Source organism: Sinohyriopsis cumingii, chromosome 11 (assembly GCF_028554795.1).
Source record: "Sinohyriopsis cumingii isolate HCF-2022 chromosome 11, ASM2855479v2, whole genome shotgun sequence".
Lineage (NCBI taxonomy): Eukaryota > Metazoa > Mollusca > Bivalvia > Unionida > Unionidae > Sinohyriopsis > Sinohyriopsis cumingii.
In genome coordinates this window covers 39,606,027-39,623,326 of record NC_142971.1, presented here as the reverse complement: position 1 = coordinate 39,623,326, position 17,300 = coordinate 39,606,027, and the positions used below count along the sequence as shown (strand labels likewise).

The following is a 17,300-nucleotide window of genomic DNA, read 5'->3' as shown; positions in this document are numbered from 1 at the left end:
GTAAAGAATGTATTGGTAAAGTTTTAAAGCAATCTTCCTTGTAGTTAGAAGAAGCAATAACAAACAAAAATATGAATATGCATTTCAATAAATAAAAATATTCTACAACTATTACCTCTAAAATGTCCCAGGGTGGGGGTGCCTGGTTGGGGCATCTTCGTAAAGCAAATTTCCAAACACCAAATCCTGCAAGACCAGTAGTGTACCAGGCTTTTTCAACCGTGTACAAACCTTAAAAACAAGATGGTGCATATTTTCAAAAGATACAAAATATAAAGCAAATAACTTTCTAAGGATCACTGTGATACTCAATATTTATTAACAAGAATTCCCAACTCTAATAAATATAACAAGAGTACCAAGCAAACTTGATATCACTCACTGTTTACATAACCTGTCAGTTAATCATTTCAATAAGCAGGTTCATGTAGTACTGTAAGAACACAACCCTATGAAACTATCTCCTAACCAGTGTATCACTGGCATTTTTTTTTTTTATTTAATAAAATTTCCTTTCAAACACAAAGTCATAGTTCACATATAGAACTGGCTCATTATCAAACTCCCCCCAGAGCTTGATATTGAAAAAACATTAAAAAATAATTATCAAAATGAATGAGAAATAAAGCCTTTTGCAGTGGCAATCTGTCACTCAAATGCATGATAATCTCAAAAACTTTTTAATGTACTTCTTACTCAGAACGATAGTGAGTATTGTGCCGACATACCATTTAACCTGCAGATAACTATGTTCTCGTTCATCATCAATTTCATAACATACGGCTATTTCCAAAGTTTGATTAATTTTTAAATGTGACTATTAAGTAAACAAAAACCAAGTTCACCATATTAGTAAACATGCAGAACCTTCCATTAGACTTAAAGTTGGAGGACAAGTTGCCATAGTAGGTAGGGGTTTTGGGGATTTCAGCCCAACAGGGATACAGGTATTTTATTTTTAAAGTAGCTAGGTGTAAAAGTAAACAGCCAGGTAAATCACTGGCTCCCACCTGATAAGGTGGATTTCATTTAAACTTGAGATCTTTATCTGTTAAGCTCATGTTCCAAGTCTGATCTGAAATAGGCTGCGAATCATTTAGATACATGGATCATACTCATTACAGAACTCATCCTACTTTGACAAGATGAGCTTATATTCCAAGTTTTATCAAAATGAACCTCGACAGCAAATTTATTTATAAACTGTTTTTCCAATAATATTTACCTCATCACATTACCTTACACTCACACTGCTGGAAAGAGAGGGAGGGATTATTTGTAATGTAATCAGGCAATTTATTATCTGAGAAATACAGATTAGAAATAAACTTTCTCTCCTATCTACCTATTATGTTTACTAAACATGTTATTAAGAAAAAGAAACAATTGTGTTTATGGTCGGCAGACCACCTCTGTTTGTCATTGCCAACCCTACCTTGTTACTACAATTTTGAAACCAGTGTAATAGGAAACGATTTTTTTTTAGTTGCCTTAGGGCTGTTCCATTAAAACATACATGGTATCGAGGGAAGGCAATTTTAAAAAAAAATATGCCAGGGTACTTTGATTCACAGAGTTCATATTAAAATGATAAGTGTGTGTGTGTGTGATTTGGATATTTACTGTAGCTTTAACAATTTTTCAGTCATATCGCTACGATGTCTGCAATGTGGCAGTTTATAGTGATGTCTGCAACGTGGCAGTTTATAGTGATGTCAAGCAGTGAGGCATCATGCCACAGACATGTAGCATGATGTCCCACCCAGTCACATTATCCTGACACCAGGCCAACCAGTCCTAACACTAACCTGTTAATGCTGAGTGCCAAGCGAGGCAGCTGTTAGTACCATTTTTGTAAGTCTTTGGTATGACTCAGCCAGGGATTGAACCCATGACCTCCCGCATCCAAGGTGAACGATCTAACCACTAGGCCACATTAAAATGATAAGAAAATTCTAAATTGCATCTATGGGTGAGTAGCCCACTTTAAGAGTTCCATCACTGGGTATCAGGTATGGTTTAATGAACAGCCCTAATAATATGCATGCATGCTGTACCTCACTCAAATTGTGATCGTTTTTATTCATTGTAAATGTTTTATTTCTTTCATTGACAGGATTCATAATGTACGATACTTCTTTGCTGAATATGTCTGACAATTTATGTGAACATTGTAAGGATCACTGTGATTTTGTTTTTCAAAGGTTAATAATGTAGTTTAATTAAAATTCCATCAGCATCATCAATCTAACATGTAATGGTGGGTAATGTGTGCCAAGTCTCATAAACTTTGGCTTTTTCCTCCCTTGTGTGATGTGAAAATAATCCATATTTAAGGAAAATGAACAGAAAGTTCTACTTAATCCTCTTAAGAGGGATGTGCAAATATTTAACTGGTAATGGGCGATTCTGTCATTGACAGCCACATGCATGTTTGTTTACACATTCACCCATTTTGTAAATGTTTACAGATAGTAAACAAAACCAAGCCATTTACAAATGTAAAACATTGCAGCCATAGTCTTGACGTGACAGATCTTTGTCCCTTTTATCATTTAATCTGAATGAGTATTGTTTTCTATGATCATCTACTCGACCACCCCAAAACCTACTTGTGTTGCTGTGCCATAAAACACTAAAGCAAACCTAGCTCCCCAAGAATATGAATAGGGTTGAATGGCAAGTCAGAACAATCCCCGCTAAATAGTACCAATTAACAATTAAGTGATACAGGGATCAAAATCCAAAATCTTTTAAATATTTCATGTCCTCCTACTATGACAGCATGAATAAAAGAACCACAAATATCAAACTTAACCAAGTCATTTACGCATAAAATTTTGGTCACAGTGACCTCCCTTTTAAATTACAGAGTAGTAACCACAAAAAATGCATGAAAAACAGATCTAGATGAAAAAATTATCAGAATAACTGCTGAATACAAATTAGGTCAAAGTACCCTACCTTGGTACAGTACTTGCCAAGATCTACATACCAGCAGTGAAATACCCACTTTAACACAAAGTCAGATATAACTTTACTGTGATGTGGCTCCAGAAGTTTGCAATATAATTTCACACATTTCTTAAAGTACTACAAGCTTTTAGTGAATAATTAAACACGAGTTATATTTACTAGTTTGGCAAAATGTTATGTATTTTTGAAAAGAAAATGTCTTATCATGGGGTCTTTCTTCATATGAATAAAAATGCTATAAGTTGCAAATTACAAATGTCAGCTCTTTTAAAACCTGATCAACATTCTTACTGAACCATCAACAATAAAGCCATTAGGTCTTCTTTGCCTTTATCTTCAGTGCATTCTATGTACAACCATTGCTTAACCTAAGGTAAGTAACAGCCAACTGTTTTTTTTCTCTCTCTCCAGTCAACTGTCATACACAACCAAGCATCAAACAGTGCGGAGATAGAAAAAGTTCTATCACCCAAAGTTGTATATTAATTAATTTGCACATCTAATTAGGGACAAACAGACCACCAATGCCTTCTAATCAACTGGCACACATATCTGTGCAATAAATAATCCACTCGAATTGCCTTGAGCAGTTTTGGTCCTTGTCACATAAATGTTTTAAGTAAATGCAAACATGTACCTTTCTTAGGTGCTGATATGCATGCAGAGACCTGGGAATCTTTCAACACTCTTCTATATATAACAATAAATTCTTTAGCCATCTCCTATCATACCTTTCCTTTCCTTCCTCAATATTCTAACATTACACTTTCTACTTATGTTATTAATGTGTTCCCTATGCAAATCTGTTTTTTTATTATGGCAATCAAAAATATGTTTAAACTAGTTTCATAAGAATCCACAACCTATATATCAATTGTGAGTTACCATCATATCTGTATCCCCACTCTGGAGCAAACGGACTATCAAGTTTGTAACCACGGATAACTCGTACTGGCTTGCCTGTCTCAACATTTTTATTTAGGGCCAGGTTCCCTCGTGACAATGTCTGGTCCTTACTTTGAGGGGCAGTGCGCAGATTCTGCAACAAACCATGAAATTTACTAGCTGGTATATTTTTTAATTGAAAACTTCTATTAAGTGCTAAAATGAAAGATGATTTTCAATGTCTATAGGACTCATTCGCAACATTAAAATAGGAAATTACCATCATTAATGTAAATATCCAGACCATTACATTTTCCAGACATATTTTCACTCAACAAATAATTTCTGGAACATTAAAGCCGAAAAAAGAAAAAATATAACCTGGATAAAAAACTAAGGAATATTTTACCTGTACTGAAGAAAAAGTGACTGAATTCAAGAGAATGTAACCATGAAAATGGTTAGATTACCCTAATTATTGCATGAATTAAATGAATGCGCTTTCAGCGGCAATAAAAACAGGTGACACAATCCACAACTCAAGATCACACAGTTCTGTAAACAAAACAGTCTGCATCTCTGAAATACGAGTTTGACAAGTTCTTGTAATCTCATTTTATTAAATAGCAGATTTCCATTTGATAATCTCGTGTTGGATGTATTCAGTCAACCTCATTTTGGATGTAGTCAGTTGTCGGACATAAAGAAATGCAAACCAGAGGAATAATGAGCAATTTGATCATGTAGATACACATCCACCACTCCCACATCACACCCATATACCCCAAATTTAATAGTCCTTTATGTAGATAACTGAAATTTTTGTACAGAAACCACTTTTTTTTGTAAAGGATGTATCGACAAAGGAAATCCAATAAGCTCAGTGTTTCCCTTTACCCTCATAAGTGCATCTGAAACACCCAAAGTTTCAATCTCCCCCCCCCCCCAGTTGTGATACCAAGGTTTGCTTTTTACTGAATAGGACCCCAATATTTGCCACAAAGGGGATTTTCGACCCTCAATCTTGCAATCTTATGGGAAACAATGAAATTGTTCTTTATTACAATAATCTATGATATCAGATATGATCAGAAACAAAGACTCTACAGATGGGCAATAAGTGGAGCCAATCAATGCTACGTTACCTCTTTAATATGCATGGGTGTTTCTCACAACAGAACTCATCCAAGATCTCAATTATGTAAACCTACTAAGCATGATCAAAACTTTCTGAAATATGGCCTTTAGAGTTTACACAATCTCAATCAATCAGATGCAAGACCACCTTGTCACTCATAATCACAATGAGACATCTTAATGACACAGACTTAAGGGCAAATATGATCAAAATCTCTTCAGTATTATGGTCTCCAGAGTTCTACAAGCTCAGCCGATCATATGCAAAACCATCTTATTAACATGTGTGAATGTTGTTCATATATGATCTTGGTAATATCGAAGATACCAATTCACTTCTACATGTGATCTGTCTCTAGTGTTCCAACCTGATGCAAGATGACCTCATTTGTAAACATGGATGTTGCTCATAACAGAACTTAAGCATGATCATTGTGATACAAACTTGCATACCAATTCTTATCAAAATCTAATCAGAAACGAAACCTTTCAAGTGTATAATAGCAATGTTGACTTTAACAAAGCATACAGTTGTCTCCAATTTATGAAATGTTAATTCTTGCCAGTTACTAACCTTTGGATTTGTCTTTGTTCCCTTCAAGTCTCTTCCTCCTGAGAAATAATATTAATATTAATAATAATAATAATAATAATAATAATAATAAACAAAGTGCATGAATTGTTGTACCCCACTTTTCATTAGCCTCATCAATATCAAACTGTCTAAATAAGTGGTTGAAATCCAATACTAAAGGGAGTTAATGTATAGGAACAATGCAAGCGGGTTTAACAATCTGGAGCTATAACATTTGCTAAACGATGACACAGAACAATGACAATCAAACTCAGGTAAGGTCTCGCCAGTATCAAGTGGCACGCTAAACTTGTTTGCACTCTAAAAATAGTGAAGGGAGCTGCTGAGTGGTTACAAATGTGGGTGGGTGGAACAATAAGGACTAGAGCGCTGCTAAGCAATGATACAAAACACTGACTATCAAACTCATCCAGGGTTTCATCAGTATCTAGCAGATTCAAAATCTGGTTTAAATCCAATAATAATAAATGTAATGATTGCGTGGACACAAAAGTGAGATGGACAGACAGAAGAATGGAAGGACATTTAATATCCCCCTTTTCTACAAATAGCAGGGGACAGTAATACATACGAGAAGAACAATAAACAAAAAGTAACAATAAACAAAAAGTGTTATAGTAAAGCTGTTTTATTTTAAGATGACTGATTACTGTTTGCTTTTTAATATTTTCTACCTCCAAAATTCAAACAATTTTCACCCAAACATTTATTTGGCAAACTGACGACCAACATCCATTAAATTCCCATAATTACTACCTCTCTTTATGATCCAACTTCTATATCTCAGTCTTCTCATTTTCTTTTACAGTACTGGGCTGAAACACAAGCTGTGTTAAATCCAGGTTTGACAAAAATGGGGTCAGTTGGCAAACTACATTAGAACGAGAAAAAAATTGACTAATGGTGTGATTATAATGGACTAACCTCATAGTAAAAGAGAGATCATTTGCATAGACTGTCCATCTTTATTAAAGATTTACTTCTTTGTTGCCATCTGCAATGCTCTATCAATGGGGGGGGGGAGAGAGAGAGAGAGAGAGAGATCTGCAATTTGATGCCTCTCCAACATTCTAATGTCTTTGGGAAGTACTGATTTGCAAGTGATATCTTGAGGTTGTGATGATGTTTTTCTTTTCAGTTCTGCCAATGTGGAACTGAATTCCTTCTGTTTCAATTTTTGTCTGGGTTTTACCAGCCGATTCAACAGTCATCATATCTGTGACCATTTGCATTACTTTCATGATTTCAGAGTGATAATGAGGTGAAGTAACTGGCTATCTATTGCTCATTATCTACATCTTAGCAACACTTTGCCACCTTTATAAATGAAAAATGGTGGTACATCAAGGATATATCATGTGACTGGATGCATCTGCTCATGAGACCAACAATTTTTCTTTTAGCTAAAAATGTTAAAACTGGAGTGAAAATTGCCTAAACAGGCTACTTGAACTTGTTTCATACTTTTCATTGTGACTATTAAAATTCAACTGCATGCTGAGCTTATTGTTAAACTCCCAACTTTGTATATGATAAAATCTGTGCATTTTAAAACTGATAGACCTTTCACAAATCAATGAAGCACTGGAAATTTTGAAATAACAACAGAGTCCATCATAGGGACTTTTGCTCCATGTTCAGTAAGAATTTCTAGGTATCCAAGAAAAGACAAAATATATTTTTAACTGCTTAGTGCCGAACCATCTCCAATATTCATAAACAGAAACAAGATTTTTGAACTGGTCACTACTAAATTTTAGTGCCATTTATGACTAAACACACATTATTTGGATGAAAACCCTATGTCTATATGACCATCCATTCAGTAGTAACAGTAATAAGAAGCTATTACAACATGGCTGGCCATACTAGATCTCAGAACAGCAGCATTTTTGTTTTGGACCAAGCAAACAACGTAAGAATTTAGGTGAAACCACATGCTGATGTAACCATCCATCATGGAGGAGTTGAGACACAATTTTCAAGATGGTTATCACGGTGTCCATCCTGAATGTCAGATCAGTACCATTTTCATTTAGGACCAAGCAGACAATATATAAAGTTTTTGGGTGTAAACCCCAAGTCGACATGACCACCCATCAAGCAAGAGTAGCGATAAGAAGGCTTCAAAGATGGCTGCCTTGAGAGGCCATATTGGATATCAGATCAACACCATTTTCATTTAGGAATAACTAGACATTGGAATGAACATGTGTAGGGTTTCATGACCATGGAAGTAGTTTAAAAGGAGCAGTGATAAATGGAAGATGGACAATGGATCACTGACCATCCCATCAACTTTTTGGGTCTATGACCAGTAAAGTTAAAATCTGAACTGAAAACATAGATGGTAATTTATCTGGCAGCCAGCTGATAAAGACAAGTATGATATCTACTCATTCTTTTTGTTCTTCATGTCTTATACACATACTGTCAACCTTGGTTTAAAGATCATCTCTATGAAGAAATCACCCATCTTAAACAATACTGTCTCATGTTTAAAATTATTGTAAACAGGTTCCAATGGGCAGCCATCTTTCTTAAATTTCCTTTTCCCACTTACCAGAAACATCATATATCATAGGTCCTGAGATATCATACTTCACTTATTGACGGATAGCTAGGGCAGACGGGACTTTGTATCCATCTGATACGAGGTTATCATTTCCATACACGCAGATTTGAATAAATGACTGATAAAGGATGCTCAATTAATACCTTCTCCAGTGTATGTGAATCCCTCTCCTAAATCAAGGTTGTCATCGTATCCTCCTGAAAGAGCAATAGAGTAGGCTCCTTCAGGCCCAGAGTGAATGCCAGCCACTGTAGGTCTGAAATGTAGGAAATTATTCCACAAACTTTACCACTACAGTTGTCCATACAATAAGGATTGCACCAAAAAAAAAAAAAAAAAAAAAGAAACTTGTTTAATAATAATAATAATAAATAATAATAACAAATTATAATAATAGCCAGTGCCTTTACAGATTTCACATTCCCTCCATACCGCCCACCATAAACATTGCATACCCATCCCCACCCCCCCAACAGTAATGACCCTCAGGTTATAATGCAAACAACCTGCATCAAAAGAGATCCGATTTAGAATAACATGCTATAAAATAAAGGTCTCTGCAGTTTGTTAGGAGTCATCAGGAGAACAAACAAAAACTAAACCTTCTTTTGCCAGCAAGCTGTGTACTTGCAGATATCAGGTTCTCTGCAGTTGGACCCATCTAGTAAGATACATGTCCAATGGGGACACAATTGTTCAATTACGTTGCCTGATTGACAGCCAGGCTTGACCTCACAACTGTACAGGTTCAAACAACTTGTTTGAAAATCGTGTACACAAACTCCCAATTCAACATGGAGCATGAGAAGAATGCCATGGTGACCTATATGTCACTGAGACAAACTTGAGACCTATATGTCACTGAGACAAGCTTGAGACCTATATGTCACTGAGACAAACTTGAGACAGTGTTTTAAAATTCTTAAGATTCTTCTATAGTTATTAAAATATAAACAAGGTTTAAATGGAGTTACGCTTTACAAATGTATTTACAAGGTGATCAAATGTCAACAGCAAGAATATACAAACTTAGACCACAGTGACTCATTTTACTGTATTAGATGTGTACATCTTGATCAGAATTGAACCCATCCAAGATGCTGCTGATATATGCACATATTCCAAGTTTGACCACAATCACATCAGAACCAAAGCCTTTAGAGTGGTTACAAGCTCAGCCAATCAGAGGCAAGATCACATCATTATATGTGTGGATCTTCAGGGATGGTCCTGGCTTTTAAAAAGCTGTCGCCAAAAAAATCGCCAACCTCAATATTTTGTCGCCAATTTTCAAAAAGTGTCGCCAGAACAAGTAGTGTACATTTTTCCAAGTGTTAATTTAGTCTATTAATGTAACAGGCAATGAAAATTACAAAAGTTGGGTTAGTTAATACTTTAATTACAACAAGCATTAACAAAATGTTACAAACTGTTACATGAAGATCTGTCGCGATTTTAGAGTTGCCCACTTGTTGAATGCAGTTTCAAAGTCTAATTTTTCACATCTGTACATGCTGATTCTCATTAAATTCTCGAGAGATGAGATGCAGAGCTTATTTCTGATGTCAGTTTTTATGAGGTTCATCTTACTGAATCCACGTTCAGTCTACAGTGCTGACAGGTGACACCAGTAGTCTCTCAGCAGCCCCCCCACCCCCCCCGGCTAGCATCCCAAAGCTTGCAGTGAATTGCTTCCTAAATCCCAAGAATGATCACTGAATGCGGTATAAATTTTCTTGACAGGCAAAATAGGATCTCCATTCCCACGAATTAAACTTACACGAGTCAACACCTGGCAATATTGGACCGTATATATAAGCATAAATTCACACCCAATTTAGGGATTCTTTCACTCCTGTATTTTGAGAAATAAATAATTATTATTAATTATGCAAAACTGTTTGTGTTTGTTTTTTTGCTATTTCTTGTTGCGGAGTTTAAGTCTCTGCAGCCGTAACACGGAATTGATGGCAAAAGGAAAAGATCAGTGAGTAAAATGCTGCACTGGCGACGGATATAATTGTGATTGAGAATTTTTCCATTTGCTTTGTATTTATACACAGTCGGTACTTCAAAGGTTATAAGTTTTCTATGAAGGTTTAGCAAAACTATTGTATTGGTATATGTATAAAAAAAAAACACAGAAGGATTAGCCATACAATTTAATTGTATCTGTTCTATTCGTGTCTTCAGAAGTCGGTCAGTTGTAGGTATAGTGTGGTAGCATGATTGACTTGATCACAGCATACAGTACTCAGCCCGGATGTCAGCATAAGCAGATTATGATGTAACAATGCACTGTAAAGATGGGGTTGTCAATACGAACAAAGGATCGTTTGTGTAACAGATTGATTCCAATGCATTGCTTAGTCAGGTTTGTGGCTTCCTTTCGTTCTCGCTTTTAATTTATCCAGTCCAAATCCATGACTGTATGTACAAATTAAATAACCAAAAAATATGTCGCCAAAAAAATCGCCAGATGGGATATTTTTGTCGCCAATAAGGAAAAAAAATCGCAATTTGCGACATTGGCGAAGCCCAGGACGATCCCTGGATCTTGCTCATTATTGAACTCATCCAAGTTTTTTGAAAATATTTAAGGTTTCATTTGAATCGGATCAAAACAATAAACTCCAGAGTGGTTACAAGCAATTGTTGATGGACAGATGAGGGACCATGCATAATGCATGAAAGGCACAGGGCTACAACATTAGCTCAACTAGTTTTACAGACAGGTGAGCCCATTATACTAACATGGGTATAGTTCAAACTGAGGTTACATTAACATAATATCTCAAAATAAAAATCACATGTGCATATAATTCTGTGCACCTAATATACATTTATAATTTTTCATTGCTTTTAAAATTCCTGTCTACTTTTGACAATATATAAAACACACACAATGAGTTTTTATTGCTGGGCATGTTTCTATTTACTAAAAACCACAATTCATATTGAGAAATGAATTATACAAACCTTCAACTGTATTCCAAGATTGCAACCCTAATTATAATACAATAATTCTGTGAAATGATCGGATCATACAAAGATATTCCATGATTGTAAAGGTTTTGTTAGGGTAAGTGGCAGAACCAAGAATAAGACAGCACGTGTGTTGCAGCCACATAGTTTGTAACGTAGATTTTAGTCAGGTAGGTCATATTTATTATGCAAAAAACCACCCCAAAATGTTGTAATCATTACAGAAAATGCAACTAACATGAACAGTAATCATATTATACCTAAACCTGTTACCACACAATATGCCAGCTTGAAAGCACACAGTAATGCACTGAATGTATTGACCATATTTCATTTCTGTGTGGTATAGCTGTCACCTGTTTTCACCCCAAATTCAGCGAAACAACTTGATGTTACAGGTGCTGTATTCATTCCAAAAATGGGAAAAAAGTGGGGCACTACAAGGCTGATCACGTTGAAAAAAAAAAACAAAAAAACACTAATCACAAACACCCTTACCTATTTTTTGGTAATTGAAGAAATTCAAACATGCAGCACATATACAAGCATAATGGAATTATTATTTCTATTTCTAGGTTTTCATAAAATGCAAGATCTTTGAGGACCGAGTCAAATACACAATGTAATATACAACTGGCAAGAAAAAGATCAAATTGGGGTCTGTAATGTTGAGTGGGTCTTTCATCCATCAAGTGAAGCAAAAAGAACTGTCTGAATTACACCAGTGTATGTCACTGAACCACACTTAACATCCGTGTACAGCGGATATCAGAAATAGCAAAAAATCTGTATATTCAACTCCCTGAAACAATGTTTTCTTCAATCCTGTCAAAGATAAATATTGAAAAAAGATCATTTTCATTCCCTCAGAGCTATGAAAAAAAACTGAAACTTACCTGTGAATTCCAGCACGACAACATTCCATTCTGGTCTCCCACTGTGTGCCCACCTCAACACCTGAAAACATGCAGAAAATCTTGAATAAATTTTACGGGGTTAATAAAAACCAGTATAATATCGCATATTGAGGTGTGCCTCATGGTCCATTAACTGGCCAACAATGTTTAAAAAAGGATGCCATTTTTCCTTCATTACTCCACCATTCCTCAGAAAATGCTCACTCACCAACTGCAAATTCATTTCCCATGAAGCCACGAGTTTAAAACATTTCATGATTGTTGATTAATAAGCTTGGCTTGGTCACATGACCAGAAGACTGACAGACAACGCAGAGTACCATAAGTAAGGTTCCTAACAAACCTTTTTTTACTTTTGGGAATTGCCATTTTTTAGTGCATGAATTTCTCAAGTCAAGATGTTTTAAGGATATTATAAATCGATTATAAAAGATGAGTGATGCACTGGAAATGTAATTTGTTGTGGTTTTCTGGAAGGGGTTGGATGGGTAAACTAATTTTGTTCATGTAATTTGACCTGTTAATATTGTTTTCCTATAGCTTTTCCTAGCACCACTTGTCCAATGAGATTATTCTCATCTTCAGTTAGTCTGATCCACTTTGTTTTACATCAACCCACATCATCTTATGCTAGCAGAAACAGCTTTTTTGAATAAGTATCCTTTTGCGAATAAACAAGTCCCTCAAAACTGGAAGCAAAATCTACAACTGATAAGAGAGCTCATGGCAGAACTGTTAGTTATTCAAAAAGTTGATTTATATGACGTCTACAGGCACTGAATGAAAATTTAAAGTTTATGGAATGTTTAAAATTTGAGAAATTTATGTATGACACATGTTGTGAATCGACATTAAAAAAACAAGTACAGCTAAAAAGCCCAAATCCAGTACAGTAGACGATAACTGGAAAGTAACTTCAACATTTTCAAGACAGATCCTGCTGCTGCTGTCGATTCTATGTGCCATGTTGAAAGAAAAAGACAAAAGTATGATGAATGACAAAACTCAAATAGACTGCAACACTGGAAATCAGCAATATAAAAGAACGAGTTTCTTCCTTATTTCACATACTGTATGACAATAAAAGATCCAAACTGATTTTTGAGACAGCAAGAATGATTTTCAAGGACTATTCAAGGACACTGTAACTGCAATGTCATGGAATTCAAGGCAATGAATTTAAAAAGCCCAAACCCATGTTTTCAAGGAAGAGTACAATCCTTGCAAAGCTGTACGTTGATGCAAAAATCTTCTACTCAATGATCCATGCCAAACGTTTAATATGGAAAACTGTTTATATGATCTGCTTATATACCACTAGAAACCAATTTGATGCAAAAACATCACTGAACCAAACTGTTTTTCCATATTACAGGTACAAAATGCATTTTTAAATAATAATGAGAAAAAAAAAGCAATCAACAAAATAACCATTTAATGAAAACAACTTCACTGATGATATGAATGGCAACTGATAATAGTAAAGCTGTCAATACAATGTAGATGAATTCTGTGTATCTACAAATTTTCATGCATGCCAATAATCAACATAATTTTCTAAGTCTATGGATAAAAGTACAAACATTTTCTAGTATTTTAATATATGATGCTACATTTTTCTTATGGAATTTCCTTCAGAAAGAATTATGACATACATACCACGATGTCACATGTACTTGATCCTAGGCATACACTGCAAATATTACAGCATTAGTAACCTCTATCACAATTAGTCTCCAAACTTTTCTTCATTCACAAATATTATTACTGTAACCTGGCATTTTTCGAAGGGTTGACATACATACATGCCACCTCTGGTGAGGAAAAAGTGTAAGCCAAGTGGACAAAAAGAGTAATCAGAGTAGAAAAAAAGAGTAATCCACATATAACATGATAAAAATTCAATATGCATATGTACAAAATGATTTATTTATCCCTCTGGACTTTTAACGTCAATTAATGCTTCAAGTTTTCGTATATAACACTTTCAGCTTTAAAAAGCAACACTCTCATATTGCACTGCAAAACACTTTGTACCAGCTGAGACTATGAATGTTTTGCACACCAGTAGAGAAGCAAGTGCTGGGTTACAGAGCCTGGATCTGAATTCAGTTTTGTGTTTGTTAATGATACTGAACAATCTCTCACAGTCAGCATTAGAATGGTGAAGAACCAATATTCCTTTCATAACCTGACAAAGAGGAAATTTATATCTTTCGGTTATTGGGTCTTTTAGCTGGGATACAAGATGAAAAAAATCAACTCTGTATGAAGTACATTATCAGGTAGAGTGCCAACTTGATACTTCAGGAATTCTCTTTCTAATTTATAAGCAGCCTTTCTGCAGCATGGTGTATCATATGACAGACAACCTGATATGTACAATGATGGAGACATTTTTCAAAATACAGAATGCAACTCCTTTATGATTTATGAATTCCAGTCATCACTGATGCAGTATCAGCTGAAAGCCCATACAGTTCTGCCAACTTAAATCTATTCAAAGCATTATCAAGCAAATAAAAAAAACTTTTCTCCAGTGGAATCTACTGTTAAATCTGGTAATGAAAGAAGAGCACTCTTACTTTGCCCTTTTTGTTGTCAAAGTCTCTTACACAGACTGGGTACAATAATTTGTCATCATTTTCACTACTCCTGTCTGTTGCAATAGTAAAAACGGTCCAATTTTCATGTTTCTGCAATTTTAAGTGAAGTATCTTCTGCTAAACACCTAACAATATTAGATGATTTTGTTCTTGCACATGCATATTTTCTGCCATTTTGAAACCAGGAAACATCTGTTTGAACAAAGGACCAATGTAGTCTTCTACAGCTATGAGTACTCTGTATTCTATTAAGAACCAATGCAGTCCTCTACTGCTATGAGTACTCTGTATTCTATTAATAACTCAGTCGTCTTCTACAGCTATAAGTACTCTGTATTCTATTAAGAACCAATGTAGTCTTCTACAGCTATGAGTACTATGTATTCTATTAAGAACCAATGTAGTCTTCTACTGCTATGAGTACTCTGTACTCTATTAAGAACCAATGTAGTCTTCTACTGCTATGAGTACTCTGTATTCTATCAAGAACCAATGTAGTCTTCTACTGATGAGTACTCTGTATTCTATTAAGAACCAATGTAGTCTTCTACAGCTATGAGTACTCTGTATTCTATTAAGAACTCGGTAGATAAAGCCTCTACATTTATCAAATTCATGTCCACAAATTAGTTCTGCTGTAAAAAGAAGTTACCTTAGTACTGGAGTTAGTAAAACGAGCTAATTCAAGGTTTCTTTGTTTTACCACCATGACCAATATTAAAATCCTTTCCACACAGCCTGCAAGGGCATGAAGCTGCCCTTCTTTTCCTAATCCATCTATGAAATTATTTGAAAACTATTTTTTGCTCCAACAAATGCATTGACTAGAGTAAATTGACTTTTAGTGCCAAATAGCTACAGACTGGTTCTGTACCAGATATGAATTAGAACAAAGAATCTGCAAGCAAAGATTAACAGTTAGAAAACCAGACTGTTTTATCCTAACTAAGCCATACAGCTGCTACAAATAGAAACTGAGGTCAAAAGTTGAAACCAGCATGTTTCTTGGAAGCTGCTATAATTAGAACACAATACTGGTAGGAAAGTGCATGCAAGTCTACAGACAAGCATACTCTTATGTCGTTGTTACATAGAAGACGTCTTTTCTACAATATGGTCTGTGGGATTAATGGGATGTTAATAAAAATGAGAAAACAAGTAAATTTTTTTGGAGGGGGATATACCAAAAACACGTAATCCAAATACGGTTATGCATAAAGCATAATTTAGTGTAAAAAAAAAAAAGCATAATGATTGAGCCAAAAGCGCAATGGTTGGCATGCATGGCCATATATTCAAGTTGATAAATTTAAATGTTTTAATTGATATAAATGTGTTTTGAATCATCTACAGCATAAATGCAGGAAGTGATAACTATTGTACGTGAATGTCTGATGTGGTTTTTTTGGGGGGGGAGGCTTTTCATTATTTATCTGAATAGTACTTTCAATGTGTTCAAGCTGGTCTTGGAAATAGCAATGAAAGGAAAGGAAAACTATGTCAAATTAATAATAATAATAATAATAATAATGAGGACTTTGTATAACGCCTAATCTTTAGAAGCTCTAAGCACTTTACAACATTAGACAACACCTATACGATAAAAAACATATGATGATATGATTACAAAAACAAACACCATGAACTTAGAAAACATTAAAAAAACATGCTGAGAATATTTAATAACCAGTACAACAATCACTTTTATGAAATACCATTTATTTTAAAAGAATATTTAAGTTACTGTTTGATGTAGAACAGAATATGAATTTCTATATATGCATGCTTGCAGGTATATGCAGTCAATAAAATGGAATGCACATTGTAACTAAGCAATTGCTTTAAGGTACAGTGTCTTAGGGTAAAGGTGGGGGAAGAGAAGAAATTTAAAACATTTTTGTTTTCTTTGTGAAGTGCACAGCTACCACCCACCCACCCCTGAGTACAAAAATATTGACTGCTTATGTCAAAAACACCGATTTTCAGGTATAAATTCTGATTTTTTTAAAACTTTTAACGCATATTTAACTATTTGCAACATCTACAACCATCAGTAAAGTAGGGTAGTACCTTCCTTATTTATTTAATGTCAAAGATGCATGTGTTGCACTCTTGCTCCTTTTGAACGGGCACCCTGTTCCATTCGGGTACTCATTTAAAGGATGCAAGAGTGCAACACATATTCAGACACTGGTTGTTTATAGGAGCCCTGTCCATACCTTTTTTCTTCAGTCATTAACGATTCCAATGTACCATCTCTCACTGATGATCTGAATTCTGTGTGATTTACTTTTACTGAACTGTTTTCATTCTAGCACACTGGCAATTCTTTGCGATTTTACTGTCTGGAAAGTGAGTGCGAAATAAATCGCCAGCAATACTAGTAACTGAAATAGGAAGGTTCGTTTCTCAAAGAAATTTAATAAATCATATTTTGATCAAATTAATCAAGGTTCTCTGGTATTTAAGCAAGTTGTATGTTCAAACCAAGTTGTTGATGATGAAGCAATAACCTTAGCTTTTTCATGTTCTTTTTTATATCATGGGTGCCTCCATGTCCAACAGCAAAATCACATTACACAATTTGCAAAACGTAAAGTTGTCTCATTTACTAAATATGGGGG

At 35.0% G+C, this 17,300-nt stretch overlaps 1 protein-coding gene across 1 annotated transcript in view; it reads right to left on the bottom strand.

Annotated features, from left to right (window-relative positions):
- LOC149787968 (uncharacterized) overlaps positions 1–17,300 on the bottom strand; it is a 48,262-nt gene that overhangs the window by 25,353 nt on the left and 5,609 nt on the right. Inside the window, exons 4-8 of the mRNA XM_089974241.1 lie at positions 12,050–12,110; positions 8,312–8,424; positions 5,573–5,610; positions 3,862–4,015; positions 116–231 (exon numbers count right to left, since the gene is read on the bottom strand). Of these exons, the coding sequence (XP_089830367.1) occupies positions 116–231; positions 3,862–4,015; positions 5,573–5,610; positions 8,312–8,424; positions 12,050–12,110 (482 nt within the window). The remainder of the gene's footprint in view (positions 1–115; positions 232–3,861; positions 4,016–5,572; positions 5,611–8,311; positions 8,425–12,049; positions 12,111–17,300) is intronic.